This window comes from Saccostrea cucullata, unplaced genomic scaffold (genome assembly GCF_032062105.1).
Source record: "Saccostrea cucullata isolate Sc308-1 unplaced genomic scaffold, CSIRO_AGI_Scuc_v1 ctg34, whole genome shotgun sequence".
Lineage (NCBI taxonomy): Eukaryota > Metazoa > Mollusca > Bivalvia > Ostreida > Ostreidae > Saccostrea > Saccostrea cuccullata.
Genome location: NW_026933012.1, coordinates 406,922 through 431,752, shown reverse-complemented (window position 1 = coordinate 431,752; position 24,831 = coordinate 406,922). Strand labels below are relative to the sequence as shown.

The 24,831-nt window shown below is 31.0% G+C and overlaps 3 protein-coding genes across 4 annotated transcripts in view; 2 read left to right on the top strand and 1 right to left on the bottom strand.

The window, feature by feature from the left end:
• The window catches only part of LOC134236909 (protein SCO1 homolog, mitochondrial-like), a 176,459-nt gene that overhangs the window by 38,400 nt on the left and 113,228 nt on the right, over positions 1-24,831 (top strand). The gene's annotated exons all lie outside the window — the stretch shown is intronic.
• On the top strand, positions 11,589-19,996 carry LOC134236903 (uncharacterized). Of its 2 annotated transcripts, none has more exons than XM_062719065.1 (14): positions 11,589-11,729; positions 14,711-14,937; positions 15,043-15,216; positions 16,004-16,088; positions 16,385-16,545; positions 17,116-17,210; positions 17,634-17,713; positions 17,818-17,916; positions 18,014-18,136; positions 18,293-18,388; positions 18,606-18,746; positions 19,174-19,275; positions 19,428-19,551; positions 19,775-19,996. In XM_062719065.1, the coding sequence occupies exons 1-13, from the start codon at positions 11,618-11,620 to the stop codon at positions 19,544-19,546; spliced, it is 1,614 nt and encodes a 537-aa protein (XP_062575049.1). In that variant the 5' UTR covers positions 11,589-11,617; the 3' UTR covers positions 19,547-19,551; positions 19,775-19,996. The 2 variants fall into 2 exon arrangements, with proteins under 2 accessions (XP_062575049.1, XP_062575048.1); XM_062719064.1 differs by having other exon boundaries at positions 19,754-19,996.
• Positions 20,836-24,462, bottom strand: LOC134236910 (uncharacterized). Its single transcript, XM_062719078.1, has 5 exons — positions 24,325-24,462; positions 23,376-23,539; positions 23,001-23,222; positions 22,790-22,911; positions 20,836-21,100 (listed from the first exon to the last, which is right to left on the bottom strand). The coding sequence occupies exons 1-5, from the start codon at positions 24,354-24,356 to the stop codon at positions 20,891-20,893; spliced, it is 750 nt and encodes a 249-aa protein (XP_062575062.1). The 5' UTR covers positions 24,357-24,462; the 3' UTR covers positions 20,836-20,890.

The window sequence follows — 24,831 nt, the reverse complement described above, 5'->3', positions numbered from 1 at the left end:
GATTAATATATAGGGACCACGGAGATTGTGACCTGTTGAAAGGTGATGTTTACTCTTCCTAGACAACTTATCTCACCTCTTGGGTATATAGTCTAACAGGTTCATGTTTTTGTACTGTTCGCATTACAAAGAATGACATGCGTAGTTAAACTCAAGGTTAATCTTTATATATTTATTTTTGCAAATCTTGCTTTTTAATATCATTTCTTCTTTAATTTAAAGAGACAATTTCTTATCACTATTTCATTCAGAGAAGTACGGCTTATAATGTATAAACACTTTACGGATGATTGAGTATTATTAATATTAACATTTTTCTTTATCAAATCTATATGTATAAAATGATGCTATGTAAATGATTCTTGGTCTACAAGATGTCTGAAATTATTAATACTAAAATCATTGGACCTTGTATGTATTTGAAGGAACAGTACTGTTCATGTATGATATTTATATCAATAAATGAATTAAAAACAAAGAGAACGTACTTTTACACGTTTTCGTATACTTGTTTTATGCATTTAGAAAACTTAGAACACTTGCACTGTAAATTTACCACAGTGATAATCCTGTGGTTTGTTAGAAACAGGACAATTCATGCTATACAGTGTATATTAAGGTGAAATCATAATGAGGCATTAATTTATTTCTTCCTGTCTCGTGACCCATTTATTCCTTTGAGACTTTGAGGTTAAACTCATGTTTTGTACCAGAATTATTCATCAGATGATATATGAAAATACCATGTAAAGATAAACATTTTTACTGGAATCATTTATTGTCCCCCGATGACAAATTTGAAGATTTTTTCGTGAATCAAATTAAACACATTTTATAAACTATAAAATATTTTTATCTTAAGTGAGCATATGGCGAATTTATTCACAGAATTGAGAGTTTTGGTCAGTCCTTTGTATTGAAGTGGAAAATAAAATTGATAATTATTTTATTAAAATAAGTTTTCATCTTTAATATATCTTATTTCTTTGGACTGATAAAAGTTTACTTTCTATTAATTAATATCACACATTTGAAAAACTTTGCGAGAAAATTTATAATATTTGGTATTTCAACAATACAAAGTTTGATCTTGTCAATACACGTGTATATCTTTATTGCCAATATTACACTCCATTGCTTTGACGTCATATGTGACTCAAGCTTGGTCAAAAGTTCTTATTATGTTTACAAAACAGCATAATTGTTGAGTCTGTTTATTCAGTTAGATAATAAATAAGTGATAATTAAGTTATTGACATTTAGTAGGAACTGATTTGCAGTGTTTCGATGCATGAATTTGCAAATAGAGGATATAGAAAATTTCGGCATATTTCCTTGGCTTTTGCGGGAAGTGCAAACACAAGGGCTTTGTCACCATTGAAATAAATCGTTCATACTCCAATTACAATTTTTGAACCATAAGATATGTAAGGAAATTGAACCTTTTCTTAACCAAAAATTATAACCTATTTTACAAAGAAGCTGCAAAGAAACTAGTGAGAATAATGTGAAATTCGTCATCGTCTACCCCTTGAGATTAACCACTGGGAAAATGCATTATGGATTTGTTTATTTATCATTTATTAAAATCCTGAATAAAAGAGATCTTAAATTTTATTTTCATAAATATTTATGCAGTAAATTGTTTTATTTAGCCCCTAGTTGATAATGGTTTTGTCTTTGCTGCCCTCTCTGATTTTAGGCAAAATTTCTAATCTTCCCTATTTATAATCTGTGGGAGGCATTCATACATAAAAGTTGAAATGTCCATAACAAAAGGAATATTGCCGATGTCAAAATTTCCCCTAATTGTATTATGTAATTTAATTAAACATTAAAATCTATATTTTTACTATGACCACTTAAAACAAAGCTACAAACAATACAAATGTGTAAACAGAACAAAAAGCATAGACTCCGGAATATTCCGGATAACAGTGTCTTTGTAAAGATCATATACTGTAAACCAACTTTTATTCGCCACGACATTAATTCGCGATTTACTAGGGATAAACTAGGTCGCGACGATTTATTTTCGCGATCAAACCTTTTGGATTTGTTGTCAATTTTATTCGCGATGACGATCTCGCGATATTTCTTGTGCGCGAAAAAAAGTTGGTTTACAGTAATTTTAAAAAGCTGACTTTAAATGAGTGTGTTTAAATCCCAGTAACATCAATTTATTTCTCAGGTCTTAAATTGATCGTACTCGGAGCATGTTCTTAAGTATCGAATGAATTGGGAATCATTAATATCATATGCATATGGTATAAGCGGGATACTACTACAAAACTAAGGAACACTGACGAAAGAAAAACTGAAGTCATCTTATTTGTTTCGTAGTGTCTTGTTTGTGCCTTTCTTGTATAGGCAGTAAAACGTTCACACATTTGTGGCTGACTCAATAGTAATTTTATTTCAAGTTTACTTGGATGTTATGAGTCGACATATGAATATGAATTGCAATAATTGATAACTGAAAAAAAAGTAAGAAAAAAAACGACGCTGATAATCTGGTTGTTAAAATGAAAGTCCCAGCAAGATTTGAATGATATTAAATATTTTTTATTCCTTTATACATTTGAATTATTTATTGTTATTCAGCATTCTTTTCAATTTTTAAAAGGAATTGTGGATATAAAATTGGATAATGTGAAATTTCAAAGTCTATTTTTTGAAAACTTTTATCAGTTAGATGATGCTAAGTGACATTTTATTTTACATGAAATCATTATGTATGAATGAATGGAAACAAATCTGTACTATTACGAACAGTGTAGTATTTAAAGATAAGGAAATGAACTCGTTTTATTCCGACTCTAATTTTCACAGAAACGTGGTTGTAGAACAGGAAGATCGACGCCAGATGGAATTTATAATTTTTGAAAAACTTATTGAAGAATATTCGTATGCGCATATAAATGAATATAAGACTTCAACATCTTAATGAATTTTTATAAGTTTAAAACAGAAGTTTCCCTATGATTGCACAGAGAACATAAGTGTCCTTGAATTTAATCCCAGCACTATAATGACAAAAGAGATCGTTTAACTTAAAAACAAAAAATATCTTTTATTCATAAAGGAGATAACGAGCAGTGATCGACTTGCTAGGTGGTGCAGTGGATACGTGTATTATACATGTAATAGCGTTTGATGTAGAGTCACAGAGTAAGGAGTTCACCCTTACATCCCGGGTTCTAATCCCACAGCGGACAAGGTGACCATTTGGATGAGTCCTTTAAAACCGAGATGTCGTGTCTCAGTAGATTCTGGCACGAAAAAAGATTTTTCTTACTACTCAATGGGCCAAAGTGTCGTGTAAAGGTTTATATTTACAGCCCGTTAGTGAGTCTCGGGGAGACTTTAAATAAACAAACAAACATATTGGCCAATCTCAAAAAATCTTCAAACAATTCAAGTCTGCAAATTGGACCCAAAACTTAAAAACTTAAAAATATAAAAACGAAGATATTGTTAAGAAACTTGATTATTTTGTGTCCTCCAGCTTTGTGTGATCATTAACAATATAAATTTAGATGTATGCTACGCTACATGTGTATGGGAAGGGTAACTTGTCAAACCAGCAAATACATGTACCACATCTAAATAAAATATTTTTTTGTTTTTTAATATCATTACCTTTCGTTTTTGCGCTTTAACAGCGCTCTCTTTAAGTAAAATATTTTTTTTTTGTCAATCCATTATGACGAAAAATTTCAACTTTCTTTTTCCCGTACTTTAAACAGAATTATAGAAAAAATTTTCATGACATTCAATCTGAAATCATATGAAAACTTATATAATATCATTAACACTTTCGTTTTAGCGCTCTAATCATTATTTTGTCTATGAACTCTCTTTAAAGCAATATAACCTGCATTTTTGAAATTTTTATTTTGCAGTTAAAATGTGTTGTTATGATAAATTTTTATGCAACTTAAACCTTTATGAACAATTAGACTAAAATAAAGTAGAAGAAAAACTTCTATCTACAATCCAATGTACAGTTTCATATTAAAAAAAAAAATATTATTATACAGGACGACAATACATGTAATGTAATTTGATTTAATCGAAGCTTATAAATAGTTCTTCCATCGCAAATATGAACAAGAGGTGTTTATTAACGTTATTTTTATCGTCATTGAAAGTTATTAACAATTTTGCAACAAAAAATTCCGACATCAAACTTGCAGCTCATATAGCTTTAAAATACCATAAAACATACCATAAACAGGCTAACTACCATGTGACGGAAATTCCAAGAAAATTTGTCACACAACTCTTGTTTGGGAATTTGATTTACTTCGGGACATCCACTACAAAGGGGATGATAAGCATTTTGTTTTTTTAATTGACAATGTTCACAGCATTAATCTTTTTTATGTTTAATTACTCTTTAAGCACATTTTTACGAAGACGTGGACCTGATTTCATGACGATGTTATTTATATTTAGTTTACTACCCCCGGTTTTATATATTGCTACACTGAAAATCTTTTTTGAACATATAAACATTTAACATAAACAACTTTTAAATACAAAGGAACATCATTTTAGTTAAAGACTTAAACGTAAATATCGAATGCTTTAAGGGGAAATGTTTTAAAACAAAGATTAAAATTTTTTTTACACATAATATACTAGTACACAAATTCCAACTAATTCTGACTAGGCTAGGATAGGTGCTTATTAGGTCCACGCAATAAAAATGGCTGGAATGGTATTCGTAAAGCGAGTAAAACCTTTTAAGGAAATATAGAATACAGTATGTGTCAACCTCCTAAAGTAGTCAGATTTTAATTCACTAAGGAATACCAGAAAATGTTTTACTAAAGAAGTAGATATCTTATAATCGGATCAAACTTCTTAAATGCCAAAATGATACCGAGGTACATGTATTATTAGTTTTGAAAAAAAAAATCCTTACTTTAAACTTTAGATCATACAATGTACTTATATTTTAACATATAGAACTTAATAAAATTACCTAAAATGCATAACCATGTAATTTATAGAAGTAATACATCACATTTAATGACATTAATACAAGAAAACCCCAGCAAACTACCTCTCTTTAAAAGACAAACATCTTGGAATAATTGTACAACAGTAGGTCTAAGAATAAGCTTTGACGATATTTGTTTTGTATTTAAACCATAGTAATATTACATTTGTAAAAAAAAAAAAAAAAAAAAGATCCTATTTATCATTTAATAAAATTTTCAAAAAGTTTTGAGTGAAAATATTCATGGAACGCTCAACAAATTGATAAAATCTATAAAATGGGATGCCTTCAAAATTGCATTTTGACTCATTCCACACCCCAAAATTTCAACTAATTTTCAAATCTATGACTACAGTAATTGTGAAGTCGGACAAAAGAAACTGTTTGTCCTTGACCCTTCAAATTTAAGTTAATTTCACATAATGCATTATCCTCTTCTATATTCTTACGAAAGGCTTTAATTTTCTCCTTCCTCCAGCTTTATTTTTTAGGAATTATTAGCATATTTATAGCTCACTTATTCCAATCAAGATCCATAAGGTCAGTGCAAAAGTCTGTGTATAAGCTAGGCGGGTCCAGTTCAAAATTTTTCTTGCCGTTGTTTATGTATACAGACAAGGAAATGTACATAGTGTCAGAGAATTAGAAAACCATTAGGGGATCTGACACAATGCCCATATCCCCTGTCGCTTGATGGTGGTCCGTCAGATGAACTTCCTCAAGGCGCAACTTTTTTATCGTACAAATTAGAATATAAAAATTTATTATCACATTTACTCAAACGTATTTTATAGGCGTTTTTTGATTCGACAAATGGTGTTTAATGCCATTTTCATAATTTTGACTAATGAAGCAACCGTTGACATAGAACTCTTATTAATGATTGATGAATGAGTATCTGATTAAGCATTGATGCATGTGTGATTCTAGGCCGATGAAACCTTTGATGTACGTATTTGCTTAACTTAGTACAACGCTGCAGAGCAAAAGTTCTTTCTGTTATTATATAAAACATTTGTACTTTACGACATCATTTTTCATTGCAAATAAATCAATTATTTTTAAGAACTTTTTATGCTTAATGCTACGGTGGACCATCATCAATTAACAATTGTCTTACATTTTATGAGATTTTTGACATGCAGCTAATTACAAAAAAAAAAGCAAATAAATTTTTGATAACTTTGTAAAATGCAACTGAAGGAGGAAATCTAGAATCATAGTTTGTAATAAATATCTTCATTAAAATAAAATGACAAAGTTTTTAAAAATATTTATATCATAACTTCTTCTTAAAAGATCTGATGATTATGACTTACCAGACAAGCATGATTAGAGCGAGGACAATCATGTACAAGAGAAAATGTTTATAATGTGAACACAAACAAGGAACACGCAAATTAATTTACCTTTGCTTTCCTTTGACATCGTTGATAAAAAATCATTTCTTGTAAAACTACAGTAAGGTACATGATTACCACTGATTATTTATCCAAATAAATGATAATAAAATAAAAACTGAGCATACGTTTGTTAAAAAATGCAAAACTGTACCACTCCGAAAAAGAGTTAATAGACCGCCAAAAGCCTATCAATGCAAACAAAAGAACAAGAGGCACATGGAACACATCTCTCATCTAAACAATTTACTTAGGAAAAAGGATAAATCAGTTCAGTACCGAAAATTTGAAATATAAAATTGTTATCCCGCTCAAATCCGGGGATCATATAATTTATAAACAAAATGTATTCTACACTTTCTAAGGATACTACCACATCAATATTATTATTAATCATGACTTTGCTGTTCGTGAGAAAAAGATTTAAAAAACAAATATTTCCTATCTAAAGCTCTGATCGCCCATTGCAATTTCACATTCCCCCTTGCGGTGGTGGTGGGGTTTACTTGAATCTACACTAGTTGTGGAAGTGTCCATATAAATATGACAAATCATGGCCTTGCTATCTTCAGAAGATTTTTAAAGATTATGCCTACAAATTCATATGGAAAGCCTTGATCGCTCATTGTAACCCCATTATACCCCTTGGGGGTCACGATTTGAACTTGAATCTATACGCTACCTCAGGATGACTACACGTAAGTTTCATATTTTCTAGCACAGTGGTTTTTGATAAGATTTTTAAATGATACTATTGATTTTTCACGATAAGTACTGATTGGCTCTTTATTTGAACACATTATAGAAAAAAAAAATTGTGGCATGTTTGGGAAAATTTTCATCAGAAGATGGAAATGTGAAAATCTAACAACGGCTGAAAATCTAGTATTTCATTAAGCTAATTTAAATGTTTTGAATATCAAAATTACCTTCCAGAAGTAAACATTTTTTTCTCGTAAAATTTCTACTTTTGCCTCAAAATATGCCCATATATTTTAAATGTTTCGTATTGTTTAGCACATGTGCTTAAAGAGGCATCTTTTTGTTTTAAACTTCTTAGTAGAAAAACAGACAAATCAATTACTCAGTATAGAATTGCAATATTGCGATGAAAATGTTTTGTTAAAACACATTCTGATTGCACACACAAACACTCTGTTAAAGCTGACATCAAAAAGATGCTTGAGTTTCTGATTGACAACATCTATGTGGTTTTTGGAGACCAGGTCTTCCAACAATCTATTGGAATTCCCATGGGTACCAATTGCGCTCTGTTATTAGCAGACCTATTTTTGTATTCATATGACAATATGTTGATGAAACAAGAATATCAGCAGTCTCGTTTAAAGTCATCGTTTATTTGTTACCTCTAGCAGTCTCGTTTAAAGTCATCATTTAATTGTTATCTCCATAGCCTTCATTCGTCTTTATTCGTAGCCTATATATTATTCTAATGCAAGAAAATAAAAATTGATAATAAATTCTATCTATTGTGAATTTTGTATCAATTGCTATTGTTATTTTGGACATGTCAAGTATATTTTGCAGCATGATACATAATTTTTAAGTATTATACTTTTGAACAACAGTATGGTAACGATTTAGAAGAATTCTTGTACTGTTTGCAGCAATATATACATGTTGTGCTTTTTTCATTCGTCCCATTTTGACATCCTTGCATAAGAAAAAGAATCAAGTTAATACATGCATTATCTATATATACAAAAGATACTGAAAGACATGTGGTTTGCGTGGTTTTCATGGATAAAAAGGTTCATTGTATCTCTTTTTTTATTTTTTGTTTATACGTACTTGTACTTTGTATATTTCTGACAAAGTCAATCATATGTTGTTCATTCGATCAGATAATTAACCATGTGCACAACTCTGATTGACGATATTACAAACTGAACATTATCAGAAGATGAAAACGTCACCTTTCATATACATTTAGAATGATATGAATCTGCATTGGTTAACTTCATAGGATTGATCATTCAATAAGTAATTTATATCTATATTTTATATCTGTACTTGAGTGTTATATTATGTTAAACGATTTGCATATACACTGCTTAACCATTGATCTTTCATTGTAAAAGTGCTGCCAACTGCATATTGTTTTGTGGGCAAATTCATCTTCATAGTTTTTTCTCATAAAAACGTGTTATTAATACCAAGCTATAATACTCTTATTGAGTATAGTTTCAAAACTTTTTAGAACAACCCATGAAATATAGCAATTGCTAGACTTATTAAGAAAACTGTCATCTGATTTTTATATCTTAAAAGATTTGAATTTTAAAAGTAAAACAATATAGAAAACATTTTTTGAAATAACAAACATTGAATATCTTAAACTCAATGTCATAAATGTTTTAACACTGCAATTTACGGTTTAGGTAATATATGCGAGGGTCGTTCAATAAGTTATACAACCTACGGTTTATCATTACAAATGTAGAAGCATTCTATTATATATATATGTATTTCAGTTAGGAAATACTATTTCAGTACTTATGATCAACGAATGTTTTATTTTTTCAAACAATCATCACAAATAAAACAAAAAAGAAGATATAAACTTAGTTAATGGGTGTCAATCCACTTAAACGGATATTATAAAATGTGAATAAAAGAGAAACCTACATCTTATTATTGCAAAGAGAAACCAGAGCGTCAAAAAAGTCTAAAACAGGTTCTCAGTAAGTATACCAAAAGAATGGCGAACATTTTTTTTGGTTTTGCTCAATTTTCATTGTACTTAAAAGCTGCAACAAATAAAAATGAATAGAGTCTAAATCATGAAACACATGCAGATAACGAACAGTATTCAAGATCAAAAGTTCATAAAACAATACAAAATAGGAGAAGAGCAAATTTGGACCTCCAAAACATCAAAGGTAGGATCAGGTCCTATTAGTGATATAATATTGCTTTCATCAGCATTGTGTAATACTCAACGAAATACTAAAACGGGATGTGACTGGTCAATAGAAGATGTTCACTCCTCCTAGGTACCTGGTCCCACCTCTAGAATTTTCAGGGTCCGTGTTTGGTCCCTTGTTCACAGATTTGAATTTTTAGGTCCCTTTTTTAGATCGATCACTGCTCGTTATCGTCGCCTTCTCATCAAACAAACTTAATACTTCTTGTGTTTAATATTGACAATTTTACTTGATTTTACATCTTTAACTGAATGATGAGTGTACATGTACATTGTTTACCTACCAAATGTTTTTATTAATTGGCACACCTGTAAAATAATTGTTTATTTGATCAATAAAATGGGTAAGTTCTTTATTTAAATATTTCATTCGTGAACTACATTATACAATGTGGTAACTTAATGAGAACTTTGTGGTCACATAAGACATTGTAGTTTAGAGTAACGTTCATAAATCACGAAGCCTTTGTAATAATTTCGTATGTATACAGTAATCTGTCATAATTATCTCCACGATTCTATTGAATGAAAATTAAGAAAAATGAATGGGTATGAAAGAAATTATTTTTGAAGAAGATATTATGATGGACGAGGTGATTAAGGTTAAAGAGTACCTTACTGTGTTGTTAAACTTTCACAAGATTCAAAATCGTTAATCTAACATAATGATTGTTATATTTCAAACTTTGTCACTTAATTAAACCTTATTTGAAAATAAATTGCAAAACAGCTATTCCTCTATAAATAAGTATCAAAAATGTATTACAATGGAAAATGACAAAATGGTATTACTTTCTTTCCACGATGGAGTTTGTAATTACAGCGAAAGATTGATAATAAAATAATTTGATAAAGGTTAACATTTGAATTTAATTTTTCCCATCTGTCTTTCTATTGCAAATTTTAAACCTTATACGATATGATAATAAATGTGAAAGTCAACATAGATCTTTTTTATAAGATATAAATCAATTGGCATCGTAACACTTAAAACTCTATGAAGATGACCTTTTCATCATCAGTAGCCTTTAACTATATTAGAATTTGTTTATTGTTCGAACTACTAACATCTAACCTCATAAATTGATAAATTAAAAAAAACAAAAAAAAAAAACACAAAATTTGAAAAAAAATTTAAATGTTTCGAATTGAAACGTGATAAATGGATTCCCTATTTCGTCATATTTCAAAAGTTAAAAAAGGTATAAGTTAAAGTCAAAGTTTGCATTTTGACCTCTTAAAGGTATAACTCTTGATAAAACTGATGTTTATTAGATTAATTCTTAATTTAGATTTTCAGAGGGTGGAATAAATATTTTCTCTTGAATTATTTATTTCTAAAAAGTATAAATTTACAAGTAGTTATACATACTTTAAATGCAGGCTTCGTATTTTTATAACAGTTGCTTTTGATAAATCAGTCATATCGAATACTGAAGCTACACAGAACGCTTCCAAAACAACAAAAAACTTTTGGAAACTCCATAACAAGCCAATTTATTGATAAATCGAAATTCAGTAAATAGATTTGTTTAGAAGTCGGCATTTAAAATTGTTAAATCGTTTAAACTTACATTAATATGCTATTATTGATATTACAAAATAAGACAAAAGAAAAAAAGGCAAAATGGATCTAAAAACAAAATCTTTATTGTGTAACTGTTGCATTTTTTGTAGAAATTTCTATATGTGTACCCATTTGTTTCTTACGTTTTGTTTGCTTGGTATTATCATAAATCAACATATTAAAGAAATAAATACATGTTCAACAGATATTTTATAAATTAGTTTTATTTATTTAATACTTGGTGCAAGTTTGCGACGCAATTAATATAGTTTACGAATTGATAGCAAAATATATATATTGAAACCTGTGAAACAGTTCATTCTCAATGTCAATCTGTTCTATTAAAAATAAACCCTTTAGTTATTTTGTCAATGTTTCGCCTATGTCTAGTTCATTTGATAAATTCATTGCATAAAACACAAGATGTAGTAATAAAGTTAGTAAATGTAATAAATTTCTTGGAGTTTACTTTTATTTATAAATCATAAACCATCAGATAAACTTTCTGCGTAAGTCAACTTATAATTAGCATATAATCAATACGCCCAATTTGTTCCCCCAATGGTCGGTTCTAGAAGTCCAATTCCTCGCTCCTGTTCGTCATCGATTCGCATGGCTGGATACTTATAAATAAGCGTGCATCGCCTTGTAAATATGTCATAATCCTACAAGACGACACAATCCTATCTACAATGAAGACTGTTTCTCTGACCGTGTTACTTTTTTTGACACTTCATCTTGTTTCTGCCCAAATTACCTGGACCAGAACATGGACCACAGGCCCTAACGGAGGAGGTGGTGGGGGTAAGATTATTTTTTAACTTTTGAAGTATTTTTAAAACGTAAATATGACCCTAGTCCATAAAAAAGTCTTCTTTTTTAGCCGTTAAGTTAATAAAATCATAAGATTACATGATAATTTAATTTTGTAATGACAGTTCTGTTTCATGCCATTGTTTTCCATTTACACTCTAGGAAGATTCTTTGGTAAATATTTTATAATTATGTTTTTGTAACTCTTAAACTTATGTATTTGACGTGGACTACTAACCTAAATTAACACTATAATAGCACTATATATATATATAAAATAATTACATTGCACAAGATTATAAATTATCATAAATATTAGGAATGAATCATTTCTTACAGAACCAAACCTTTTATTATCATCAACTATTTGGATTAATTGACCAATTCAAGATTTAAAAATACAATTTGTCCTTTGTTACCAACAAAATATTTATTAAATAATTAAAGAGCTAGGTTCATTTTATGCATAAAATGGCCCTGTACTTATATCAATTAATTAACTATCACCCTCTTTCCCATTTCATATATATATATTCATTATAAAGTAGACACTTTGAGCTTTCATTTCCTGTAATAAAATTTCTTTCTGAGAATCCAGATATTGGAAAAATAGGCTTTGAGAAATTGCAATGTTCTTGAAATTTGCAGAAAACATGCTTATTTGACTACCTTCAACAAAGAATTAAAATTTGAGCACAGCCCATAATCCCAAAAATAAAACATTTTTTTATCTTCAGAAACAGATCTTTCATTATGTATTTGCATTAGGGATGTCAAAATTGTCAATAATTGATATTCGAATATTCGATAGGAGTATTCGAATATATTCGAATATTCGATAAAATAAATACATTTTGCATTATTAAATATATATCTTCACTCTCCTGTCAAGAAGTATAGGTTTTATGCCATTATTTTGGAATAAAAACTCATGTAGAGATTGGTATAAAATGTATTGTACTACATGTAAGTCCTACAAATTTATACCAAGCAGAACAATTATCTAACGGTGAAATATAAAAAGCAATTACTTTTTGCTAAGTATGAATTCCTGATAATGATTTCTAATGATATTTACATAAACAAGGGATCCATGTGTTTACTGTTAAACTGTGTCCTTACAACAACACAAGCTGATTGTAAGTAGTTGACACTATCATACAACTAATTAAGTAAACAAATAAATAAATTACTCTAATAGATACACTCTTCACACCTTTAAGGTAATCCAAGGGGAGTGTTTTTTTTTTTTAAATTTTGTACAAACTTGATTCAATTTCTAATAAAACTTGCCAGGTATTTTCTCTCTTTTTAATGCTTGTATACTTAAAACACGAATATTCGAATCATAAATTCATATTCGAATATCAACTCATCGATTGAATATTCGAATATTCGAATATTCGTTGACATCCCTAATTTGCATATTTTCGATCAGAGGTTGTGCTCTAGATGAAATATTGAAAAAATACTTCAACTTTAGGCCATTTTCTAAGAAAGTTACAGATATAAAGAAAATGACGCATTTTATGACGTCATAATGCATTGACAAGAGTGAAAATTACGTCATGATTAATAGATACGTGGTCACCAACTCTCCAAGTGATAAATACTGCATTGGCAACCTAAACTGAACGGTTTTGATTTTTCAGAAATTCTCAGGGCCAAATATGGCTCAAAGTGGCTCTTGCTCTTTATGATACTATTTTCTTTTGGTATATATACCGTACAAACTTTTTTACCATACATTAATGAATGCCATATACTTAACGGAAATCAAACAAAATTGTATAGGAATTCTATGTAGAACATTTTAAAAGAAAACGTTCTTGGTCATTTATTTCATCAAGTTTGACATGCTCATGTTTTCTCTTCATTCTTTAATATATAGTTTATAACAATGTGACAAGTTTGTAAATTTTAATCTTTTATTACGATTTGCGAAGCTACATTTATATAAGTACTACCATAAGTTTATTGAGTGTTTGTAGTTTAGTAACCAAATTAATACGTGTGAAAATGTCTGGTGCAGGATTGTTAATGCTGGACCTAATTCTTTGCATGAAAACCACAAGCCGTACATTAATCCTTATGACAGCATAACAAAATAAAAACGGTGTATATATTTACATAGGAAATATGTTTAGTTATGTATTAGTCAGCAATTTGTGGTTTACGGAGAAGACGTGCTAGCAAAAAGAAATATAAGTTAATCTTGGAAAAGATACATTGAAAATTAAAAAAAAAACAATTATTACATAATGCCTTTATTAAAGAAATACAGTAAGAACTACGCTAGTGGCAATAGAAATTGTGTTGTGGAAGGTGCTTAAGTACATTTAGAGACGTAACGAGCTTCATATGGTCAGGAATGTCTGAGCTCAATTATTTCGTCACAATTCATTAACCTTTACCTAAAGGTGAGAAACAGACCACTTAATGACCATTGAATGTTCTATTATCTGTAATGTATTGGAACATTTTAATGGACCTTCGGTATTATAAAAATCCATTAAGTACAAACTACGACTTATGATTAATGATTACCTATAACCTCATAAAATTCCTCTCTCGATTCATTTGCAGGTATTACATACTGTTTCTTCTATTTAGATAAAACTATATCCATATCTCTGTGCGACATAAAAAAATCATCTTTAAATATTACATTTGACTACTTCAAAACAATCTTTATCATAGGATTTTAGTGGGATTTGCGAGGAATTCATGTAAGCTTGATGTGAATTAAAAATCACGTCGGAACAACTTATTTACTTAGATAAAATCAGAAGGATTTTTGTGTAATTGAGTCTTCTGCTTCTCAATGAATTCCATGAATACGAATATATTATAAGCATTAACTCGTAAAAGATATGACAAATAATCTTTCATGTCTGCCTCTATGTCTGGCGTGCTTTCATTTACAGACATTACGAATAATAATTTTCAAACGACTTCTATTCTTTCTGCAGATTTCGGTCAGTTATTTAGAGAACTTCTTAATAATATTCCAAATGCACCGAGCTTTAAACAAATCATTTATGGAGGACCGCATCCGTCTCGGAGACCCAGTATTCCCCGCCCGGGTTACACGCCAATTGTTCCTTCCAACGGACCTCCCGTACCCCCTGAGGGGCCAAACGACCAGTACAACCCCAGACCAGCAAAACCACAACCACCTAGTGACATTAAACCTCTGGTAAATCATCAAAATTTGTTACAATCTTTAATAAGAAAGCTTTTATAAAATAAATATTGTGCTTATTACTTACTAAATACATTTTTCCATTGTTAATTGTTGCAGTCAGCAACATGCACAAAGGAATACCAAAAACTTAGAGGACACACCCTCTGTATGACAGACAAACCAAATGTTAGCAAACAGGGTATCACTGAGGCAACGAAGCAAGCTATTCTTGACCAGCACAACAGGCTGAGGGCCACAGTCCAGCCACCTGCCATGGATTTGGTAGAACTGGTAGGTCTTAATAGAGTATATACCATTAACCAAACATTTATTTGCAAACATGCATAGGCTACAAAAAATTAATTTGTTTAAAAAGCTTAAGCATCTGGATTATGTCTCTTTGAAAATGTGTGCAAGAATTTTATCAGATGCAAATTCAAAAATTTTTATGACTGAAAATTGGAATTGGAGCTCAAAGGAAGAATGAATCATTGTATAATTTTAAAAAAGTGCCTTCAATAATAATTTTTGGCACCACTACCCATTAACAATAATTATCAAATAATTAACAGAAAGACTAAATCATAATTATGTGGATTGATGATGAAGTATTGTTATGACACTTATTTTATTGAATGTTTCCTGGCTGTGTCGTGTGTAAAATACAAAGTATCGTCATTAACGCTTGAATCACCGTCAGTTCATGCTTTACCTTATATGTCTTGGTCGTCATAATTCGGACTATTTCTTCTATGGTCATCTTACCTGTTTTGGTTATACAACCTGTATAATTAGTGTAGGCGGTGACCGGGCGTCAGTTATTCGCTGATCATCGTTCCTTTTTTGTACATTTTCGTCCACAAGGAACGTTGTACCTAAACATAAAACCATCAGTGACATGAGACGCTAAATTACCTGATCATCATTTCTTACATCTTTTGAATAATTACAGATACTTCTTTTTTATTATCAACATTGTAGTTAGACTTTGTATGCTAAAAAGAAAAAAAAAAGAAAATCATAAAAAAGATGTTTACTTTGATTTTAACTTTGCAAAAATATTTTCTTCTTCTTGTAGAAATGGGACGAGAGACTTGCTGCCGTTGCTCAGAAATGGGCCAATCAGTGCGAAGCAGGTCATGACAGGCAAAGAAGCATTCCTTGTAAGTATTCAATCTTTCTTGAGAGAAATTAATTGCATTTACCTTTTACAACTTACAGCTGGTTATTTTCTTCAAAGGATTTAAAATAATTGATTTATTGTGATTTATTCTGATCGTTTGAACATGATAAATCATATCGATTTCTGTTTCCCACTTGCGTGAAAATTGACAGATATTATGCACTTAACAAATGCTGTAATTTTCCGATTGACAATTCATCAATGTTCTAAGGTAAATAGATGTTAATTTACTCCTACCTTGTCTCAAAGTTTGAAAATACTTTCACTTTTTGGCAGCTATCGGGATGTCGATTGGACAGAATGTTGCCGGGGGTTACCGCACGTGGGAGCAGGCGGTACAGATGTGGTGGGATGAAATCGACATGTGGACCTACGGCGTGGAACCAGACTCCTACCTGGGCCCAGGGGGCTGGAAGAAAATTGGACATTTTACACAGGTTAATAGCAATTAATTTCTTTCTCGTAAATAGTAAAATTTGAATACAAAGGAACACCACAGATGGCATGGAATCAATCAATCGATACCATTCTTAAATGATTGAATGCATGCCTTATGGAGTAATATAATAGTCTAAATTATAGCTCTGTATTCAATAGACTTAACTCTTCTAATGAAACTAAAATTTAATTATAATGAAGATATATGCTAGTAAAAGATAAATATTAAATCATGAAAGAGTTTTACAAATCTGAAACCTAAAAGGCTTACAATAGTAACTGTTTTAGATATATATGCACAATCAAATAATTATAATATCAAGAGGTTGTTCACATTATTATAACCTCGTTGCCTTGTTTCATTAACTTTACCACTATTTTATCATGCAGTTCATTATGATTACCGTACATTATGAAAAAAAACTTACTACCTTAATTAATCTGATAGCGACTTAATTTTTATAAAAAATGAATTTAAACAGAATGTTGCTTATTACGGATGGAGATCCTTAACCAAATGTTCTAAAAGGATCAACCTCATATATAATATTCCAACACTTTTATTGTAGATGGCCCAGAACGGTACCTACCTAGTAGGTTGTGGATTTGCTGTGTGTGACAGAACAACTTTTACACGATACTATGTCTGTGACTATGCAGCTGGGTAAGTTTCAAACATTTCTATTCCTGTCGAACGCATCAAACGTTCTCATTTTCTGTAATTGAAAGAGTTTCATTAAGTTTTATGAAGCTTTATACTTCCTCAATAAACCAAGCTTTGATGAAATTTTAGCTTTCATTATAAGTTTCGTAGTTTTTTGATATTTTTACCAAAGAAAATAGCAATAGTTTTCTTCATTTTGATATCTTTTGAAAACTCTGGTAATATATGCTGATTTTTTGTATAATATTTGATGGAAATAGGATTTAAAACTTGTAATTTCCTGGAAAAAATAACATGGAAAGTAAGATATGTATACTTAATATCCTTAAATTGAACAATTAAGTCTTTTTGTGCTAATGGACCTCTATTTTCCTCTATTTTTTCGCTATTTGAATAAATGCAATTATACCTTTTTTTGTATAGACAATCTAATTTGGCTTCACCCTACACCACCGGCAGAAGATGTAGCAAATGTCCGAATTTTTGCAGGAATGGACAATGTGGTAAGTGACTTTTAGTTGTTCGTTTGTTAATTTACTTTACACAATAAAATAAGAAAAATTGTGTATTTTAATATGAACAATCATTGGCTATTTTTACATTTTAGATTGCGGTGGTAAAGTTTGTTACAATGGTGGTACCCTCAATATTGAAACCTGTCAATGCGAATGTCAGAAGTTGTACAAAGGACCTACTTGTGAGCAATGTAAGTGACATTTTTACGTCATTTGAATTATATATACGACACTCTTGATCGATATATACATGTTGGTAAAACTTATTTCTACGCCGTCCCATTTCAGTGGATTGTCCTGCCGAGGATAAGTGGGTGTGTGGTAGAGACTGGACCCCGTCTTACTGTGGAAAATTTGTCAATGTCCCCTTCGACTGTCCCTACATGTGTGGCAAATGTGGCAACACAAATGGTGTGCATATACGTATATATAGACAACTTGAAAAAATTGTCTACGAACATGAGCTTTTTTCAGTCAAAGTTCAAAAGACAAAATAAATCCCTAGACTCAATTACATTAGTAAAATCAAGTACATGTAATATTATCTTTTTAATATACATTTTATAGATGCTATAGATGCTATGGCTGCCGAGAGTGAAAAACCAAAACCTCCATTTGTGTCTGCGTTCGGGTGCAAATACGGCGGCAAACGATCCAGTCGTCGTGAGTATCCCCTTCTCCTTTTTTTTTTTAAAAAGGCATGATACAACCAATGTTCTGAATGTACTTGTGCAAATTTATTGATAAAGAAAAATAAATTGATAAAAATTTATAGTTAACGGTTCTGAACATTAGTAAAAAATTAATTTAAGAATCAATTCATTCATGTAAAATAGGATTATAATGTAATTTAGAATAATAAATGATTTTTTTTTATCAGAGGAGTGTCAAGCCTATGGGGACCGCGGGCTGGACATCATGCAGTGTGGTTCTAAAAATGGCACTCTAACATGTGCTGATTGTAACCGATTTTCCAACGTTAAAAGGGAAATGTGCCCCATCATGTGCGGATTATGTGACCGTGAGTATTTATGATTCTTTGTGCTCTTTGAGTTATGGTTTTGGGATAAATTAAAATCGTAAATATTCTTTTCAGTATGTATTATGCTTAACTATGATGCAACTCTTACTGAAAAGGTTAAAGGGAAAATTCATGCTTATTACTAAATGTATTCTAGGTCACAACATACATGCATTTAAACATCATGTATAAACGTGACGAAGAGGTTGTGTTTTGTTTAAATCAAAATAATGTAATTTAGCTATACCATTCAGTAGAATAAAAGAAGGTATTTTCGTTCATGGTGAAGGCCTCTAGAAAGGACTTTATACAAATCTTTATTCTACACGAATGGCTTATGACCCAAATGTATGAAGAAGAGCACCCTTGCATATATTTTTTATTTATCCAAGGATTTCACTGCACGGCGTCTTTCTCTCTTTTATAGATCCATGCAATGGAAAGGAATGCCAGAATGGGGGAACATTAGATGTTAATACATGTACCTGCCGATGTGAACGTCCATATATCGGCGATATGTGTGAAAAAGGTATCCCAATCTTTAACAAGACTCCAAATTAAGTGCATTGCATTTTTACATAATCTTCTTTTTTTTTTATATTTGTAAGTATTTTTACGTTACAGACGACAATTAAGCTAATTTTTGTGAAGTTGACATATAATTGTTATTTTTCGCCACAGTTGATTGCAGTAACCCAGACGAAAGTCATTGTGAAGCCTGGCCGAAATATTACTGCGAAAAGTACGATAACGTTCCCAGAGATTGTCCCGTCAGATGTGGACTATGCCCCGGACCATAAGCCTCGTAAGTATATTCATTTTCTAAAACGCATTATAAGTGTTGAAACCACACAAGTTGCTGCATCATTCAAATTACGTTTTTATTTTGGGTTCCGATCATTTATTTTTCAATTGCTTTTATCTGTCCTAAATTTTAGTTTTGGTATTTAAGAGAGATTTTTATAACCAAGAGATTATACTAAGACTGCATTCTTTTCTCTTTACAGAGTTGTTTTTAATTCTTACAGAGAAATCCAATCTGCATTTTTGACTTTTCGTGATGATCACGTGACAGGAGATGACGTGATAGGTACAAAACTTCCTGTCTGTGTAAAGTGTGTGCATTATTTGTTGTGTTTTAATATTGTTCAGCATTTTCTGTATGCTATTTTCAAACAAATGTATATAACTAGGTGCACTTTAAGTTTATTTTTAGTTAAGTTAAATAAATTATTACAAAACTTTTGAAATTTGCTTTTTGATTTTTTTTTTCATAGATGGTTTCTCTTATAATTTAATAAACGAAAAATCGTTTTAAAAGGCATACATCTTCCTTCCTAACAAACAAAAGGATGGGCGGATCAAGTGCTTGGAGGAGTAAACATATCATTTGTCTAAATCTCACGTGGGTCTTCTGATTTGAATAAAAATTTAAGTCATATTTGTATTCAAAGTATGTGTAAAATCAATGACCTTTCAATTCTTTTGAACGTCACTAAAATGATGACAAAACGATAGGTTGCATTTGTCTACTACAAAATATCCAAAATTGTGACTTTAAGATAGATGGAGGAGAGTCCTGTTAATTTATTTTGTTTCTCAGTAGCCTTTCTTAGTTTAGGGAATTGATTGCACCTAGAATATGTTCTTGCTTACTGAATAGATATAAACTGCACATGCTGGTAATAATGGTAGAGTAGTGGTTATATATGAGGAGCTGACGATCAAATTAGATTATCAAACACTTTACTTGTAAGTTGACCTGTTATGTCTATAAAAAATCCAAATGTGAATCAATGTCACAGATTATGTGGTGTCCTTCTTTTGACTTTACTACGATATATCAATTCGCCAAACAGATAAAAATGACCGTCAATATATACAAATAACAAATAGATGATCACAACAAAAGACTCCTTCCCCTAGGACAAAAAGAATTTTCCATATAGAAAACCTAGAACAGGTCCACTACGACGGAATACATTATTTTCCCGTCAGACGTTCCAACATATCGTATTTATTTTACATGTACTCTTTGTTTTATAAGAATTATTTTATCTGCATTCTTGCCAAATCATAATTATACATTATCTAATGAAAACGAAGCCAACACAGTTTAATTTCTAAACCAGAAATAAATCAGATCAACCAAATATTTCCGGCTCCGCATTCGTGATGTTGAACTCCACCTCTACTAGAAGTGAGGCTTTAGCGGAGTTCGTCATGGCGGCATTCACCGTGATTCCGTACCCACTTGCCGACAACCAATGTCCAGAATTCCAGACAGTCAGCTTTTCTTCATCTGCTTCCATGCTTTTAAATAAAGCTTCATTTGCATGAGCATTTGTCCAAACCTAGAAAATCGTACAAATATAATCTATTATGTTAAATCTTCCTTTTTCAAAATAAAACCTGTTTTGCACGTTTATCGGATAATTTTTCTACATCTTAAGATTATCATTCTAAGACTATTATGAGTTCGGCTCATCCATACTAGTAAGTATAATCTAAAATGTCTACCAAAATTATAGACAATTAACTTTTTTAGTCAAATTGAATGCCAATTCACAATTTAAACTTCCAAATGAAAATTCATTCAGAATTCTACATATAATAGTTACTGTTTTTTTTTTTAATTTTAATATCAGACAGGTGAGCATGCCAAGAAAACCTTAACAGTCTGTCCGGAGAGCGAACTCAATAAAAGCCGAATTAACGTTAATCTGTGAAACTCCGCCGAGAGATGTTGGCGAGACGATTAATGTCAACAGTTTTGAGGGAGGGATCTTAAGTTTTACTGGGTTTAAAACATAGGTACATAATTAATTATTTAGAAGCCTTTGCACTCCTTCTTTTTTTTTGGGGGGGGGGGGGTTCATATTTTTCAAATACTGTAAAAAAAAAAAAAAAAAAAAAAAAAAAGAAAGTTAAAGAAAAAGAAAGTTAAAAATTATTAATTATAGTAAACTAATTCGTCAGTAGAAATAAGCTGTCTTTCAATTTTTTTTTAACGTATTTCCATATAGTTTTTTTTTTCCTGAGCATAAATTAACGTCGGGTACGATGAACTTGGTAGTTGTGGAAGTACCGCGCGTCGAATTATGGGGAAAAGGGTACCAGATTCCCGGAAGTTGACATCATTTCCTGGTTAAACAAGAGGGGAGAGGAGTACTAAATTGGTAGAGATATCACACCGGTAATTGACCAATCAAAATGAACTTAGTCAAATGTAGGTCCATACATATAAAATTGATTTTATTTGAGACATTTTTCTATTTTTTTCCAAGCCATTTTTAAAACTTTGGTACCTGTGCCTAGTAAATTTTATGTACTTTTTGAACAAATAAAGGTTTTTGACAGGAACTATTTGTTTCCCGGGAATAGGAGGCTACTTCCTGCGGTACACTCGGAATGTTTATAAACACATTGAAAACACGTGGATTTGAGGGTAGCCCTGTTTGCAGATGGAAAAAGTCAGAAAATGCCGTGTAGGTACTGTTTTGTGTGTGAAAGTGTCACAGGTAATGTTTAACACCTCCTGCTAGATATTTTTTTAAGTAAACAAATACCAGTTTTTTTTACGACTTTTTATTCTATATGGAATTTTATAGTGAAAACAATTACCGGTGTGACGCAACCTGATTGGCTATGTTAATATTTTTTTTTATTTTAATGTAAAAATATCACTGATAGAAATAAATGGTGGAATATATCAAGTTTATTTTTCTTTAACAAAGAAAGCTGAAAACCTATAATCCCCCCCCCTAAAATCAAAATCTGCTGCCGTAAATTGTCTCGCTAGTGTTTGGGGAATATGGGTGATTTGCATCAATTACACTTTTATTGACTTCATCAGTGCGTAAACCGGACGAGATTTCTTGGCATGACATAGTTTGCTCCTACCAAACCTTGTCGATTGATATATAATTCCGTCATCACATGATGCAAAAACTAGTATAATTCCATTACTATTGTTTTAATAGTTAAAATCACAGTTTTATCTGAATCATGCATATTTTCCAACTAAAAACTCTTATTCTTACCTGGACATGAAGTTCGTTTGAATTGATTCCAAAGAAAAACGGAACACTCCAGAAAACAGCTACTTGGTGGTTTGTTCCGGAAATGGTGTATGTAAGAACTCCAGAAGTACCCGCCGTGGCATCTAGGCGCATACGAATACTGATTTAACTAAAAAAATATCCACTTACATTACCAAGGCTTGGCAACAACCGTACAAAAAATTTCACTTACAGCTTGTTTTCTCAAAAGTGAAAATTCCTGCATCACCAGCCGGTAAATATCGAGGAAGAGGCTGACGAATCACGCCGTGAGACAAATACCAAGTGGGGTTCACGAGTTTCCGGTTACCAAGGTTCTTTAGTCCAATGACACATACCCGGGAAAAATCGACGTTGTCTGCAATCCCCTTCAAGACGCTAAAGGAAGCAGTTACCGCAGATATCACGCCCACAACTGTTTAATTAGATATACATATATTTCATCCTAAAAACTCACCGAGTCTTGACGATTTTCATTCTTTTAAGTTATCAAGGCTACCTGTGAATTTCCAAATCGTTCTTTAAAAAAATCAACCAACAATGATGCATTAATTAAAGAAAATATTACCTCTCTTTTGAGGAAGGCCAGCTTGCGTCAGATCTCGAAATCCCTGGTTCGTTTGGAGGAGCTCGCCATGGTTAACCACCATTTTGTCTGCAAGTCGTGCTTCATGTTCAAGTCTGTGTGTGTCTTTATTTGATTTTCCAAAACAATTAGAAATAAGTATAAATCTAAAATAACAAAAAAAATTAATTAAAGATTGTTTTGTAGAAAGTATGTCTACTAACAACTGAAAGAATATGCGAAAAAATCAGGAAAGAGTAATATATTCGTTGTGAAGTACAAAGGATGAATTAGAAATGGACACATGTTCAGAAAAAACGCAAGGAACACTTTTGAAAAGGAAAATTGGTGACAGTAACTGAAGGAAAAATAAACACATGAAACCTCATTATTTTTGGAAAAGAACCGATCTGAAAAACAAGAAAAATGATCCCGGATCGTCATTCTGGTATGTAATCAATGAAGCTGAAAAAAAATTACCAGATAAGTAACGTGCTTCAACCGTTTTGAGTTAAGACAACGAACTTTTTTCCATTTCCAATTTTCAAAGAGTCCATTGTTAGCCCTGGATAAATTGTTTATTGTTCAGAGAAAATGATATTAACAATTTTATTCAAGATTGCCCATGGACTCAAAGACTATAATCAAAATCGTTGATTATTGAATAAGACACGTTGAGAAATCTACCTATTGCTGAAGTCTTCTCATTTATCATACAATCTAGTTGTTAGTTTGACGTTGTCGTCTATAGTCAGTGAAACATGCTTCTAAGTAACTGTCTTTTATAATTTCGTTTTACTGGGAGTTATCGAGTCAATATGAATTGCAATAATTACCATCAAAGTGAACACTATACACGCTATATTACATCTACCAAGCCAATGCATTTTTTCATATCTAGCTTTCTGACAAACAATTTCTAGATCTTTTGGTGTGCAAAAAAATTCCTTACCCTACCAAAACAATAAATTTCCTTGAAACCATGACTGCTGTCAATATCTAATGTACCTTATTTTGGAGATGACCTTTGTCTTCACACAAGATAAAGATTCTTATCATGTAGACCAAAGAAAGATAACTCTCCTCATATAACTTGTTCTCAAAATATCATTGAAAATTAAAATCAAAAAATATATTTTAATAAACCTTTGACACTTTCATTGCTTGCAATACTGTGTTTTGGGTGTTCTTTATGTTAGAAACATAACTTTAAACTCATGTTACATTACATGACTTTTATTATATGACAATATTTACTTTTTAAAACAAAGTTCACCCATTCTTTTTAGACGAAACAAATAAAATACTTTAGGATTCAAGAATTACTAGTTGCGTTAAATGATATACGTTTGGAGTACATCAGTGTAACTATATAAATTATTCTCTATACTGTACTTAGTATGAACTCACAACTGAGATCTCTGCACGGATGGGAATGATCAAAAAAATTCTACTCGTC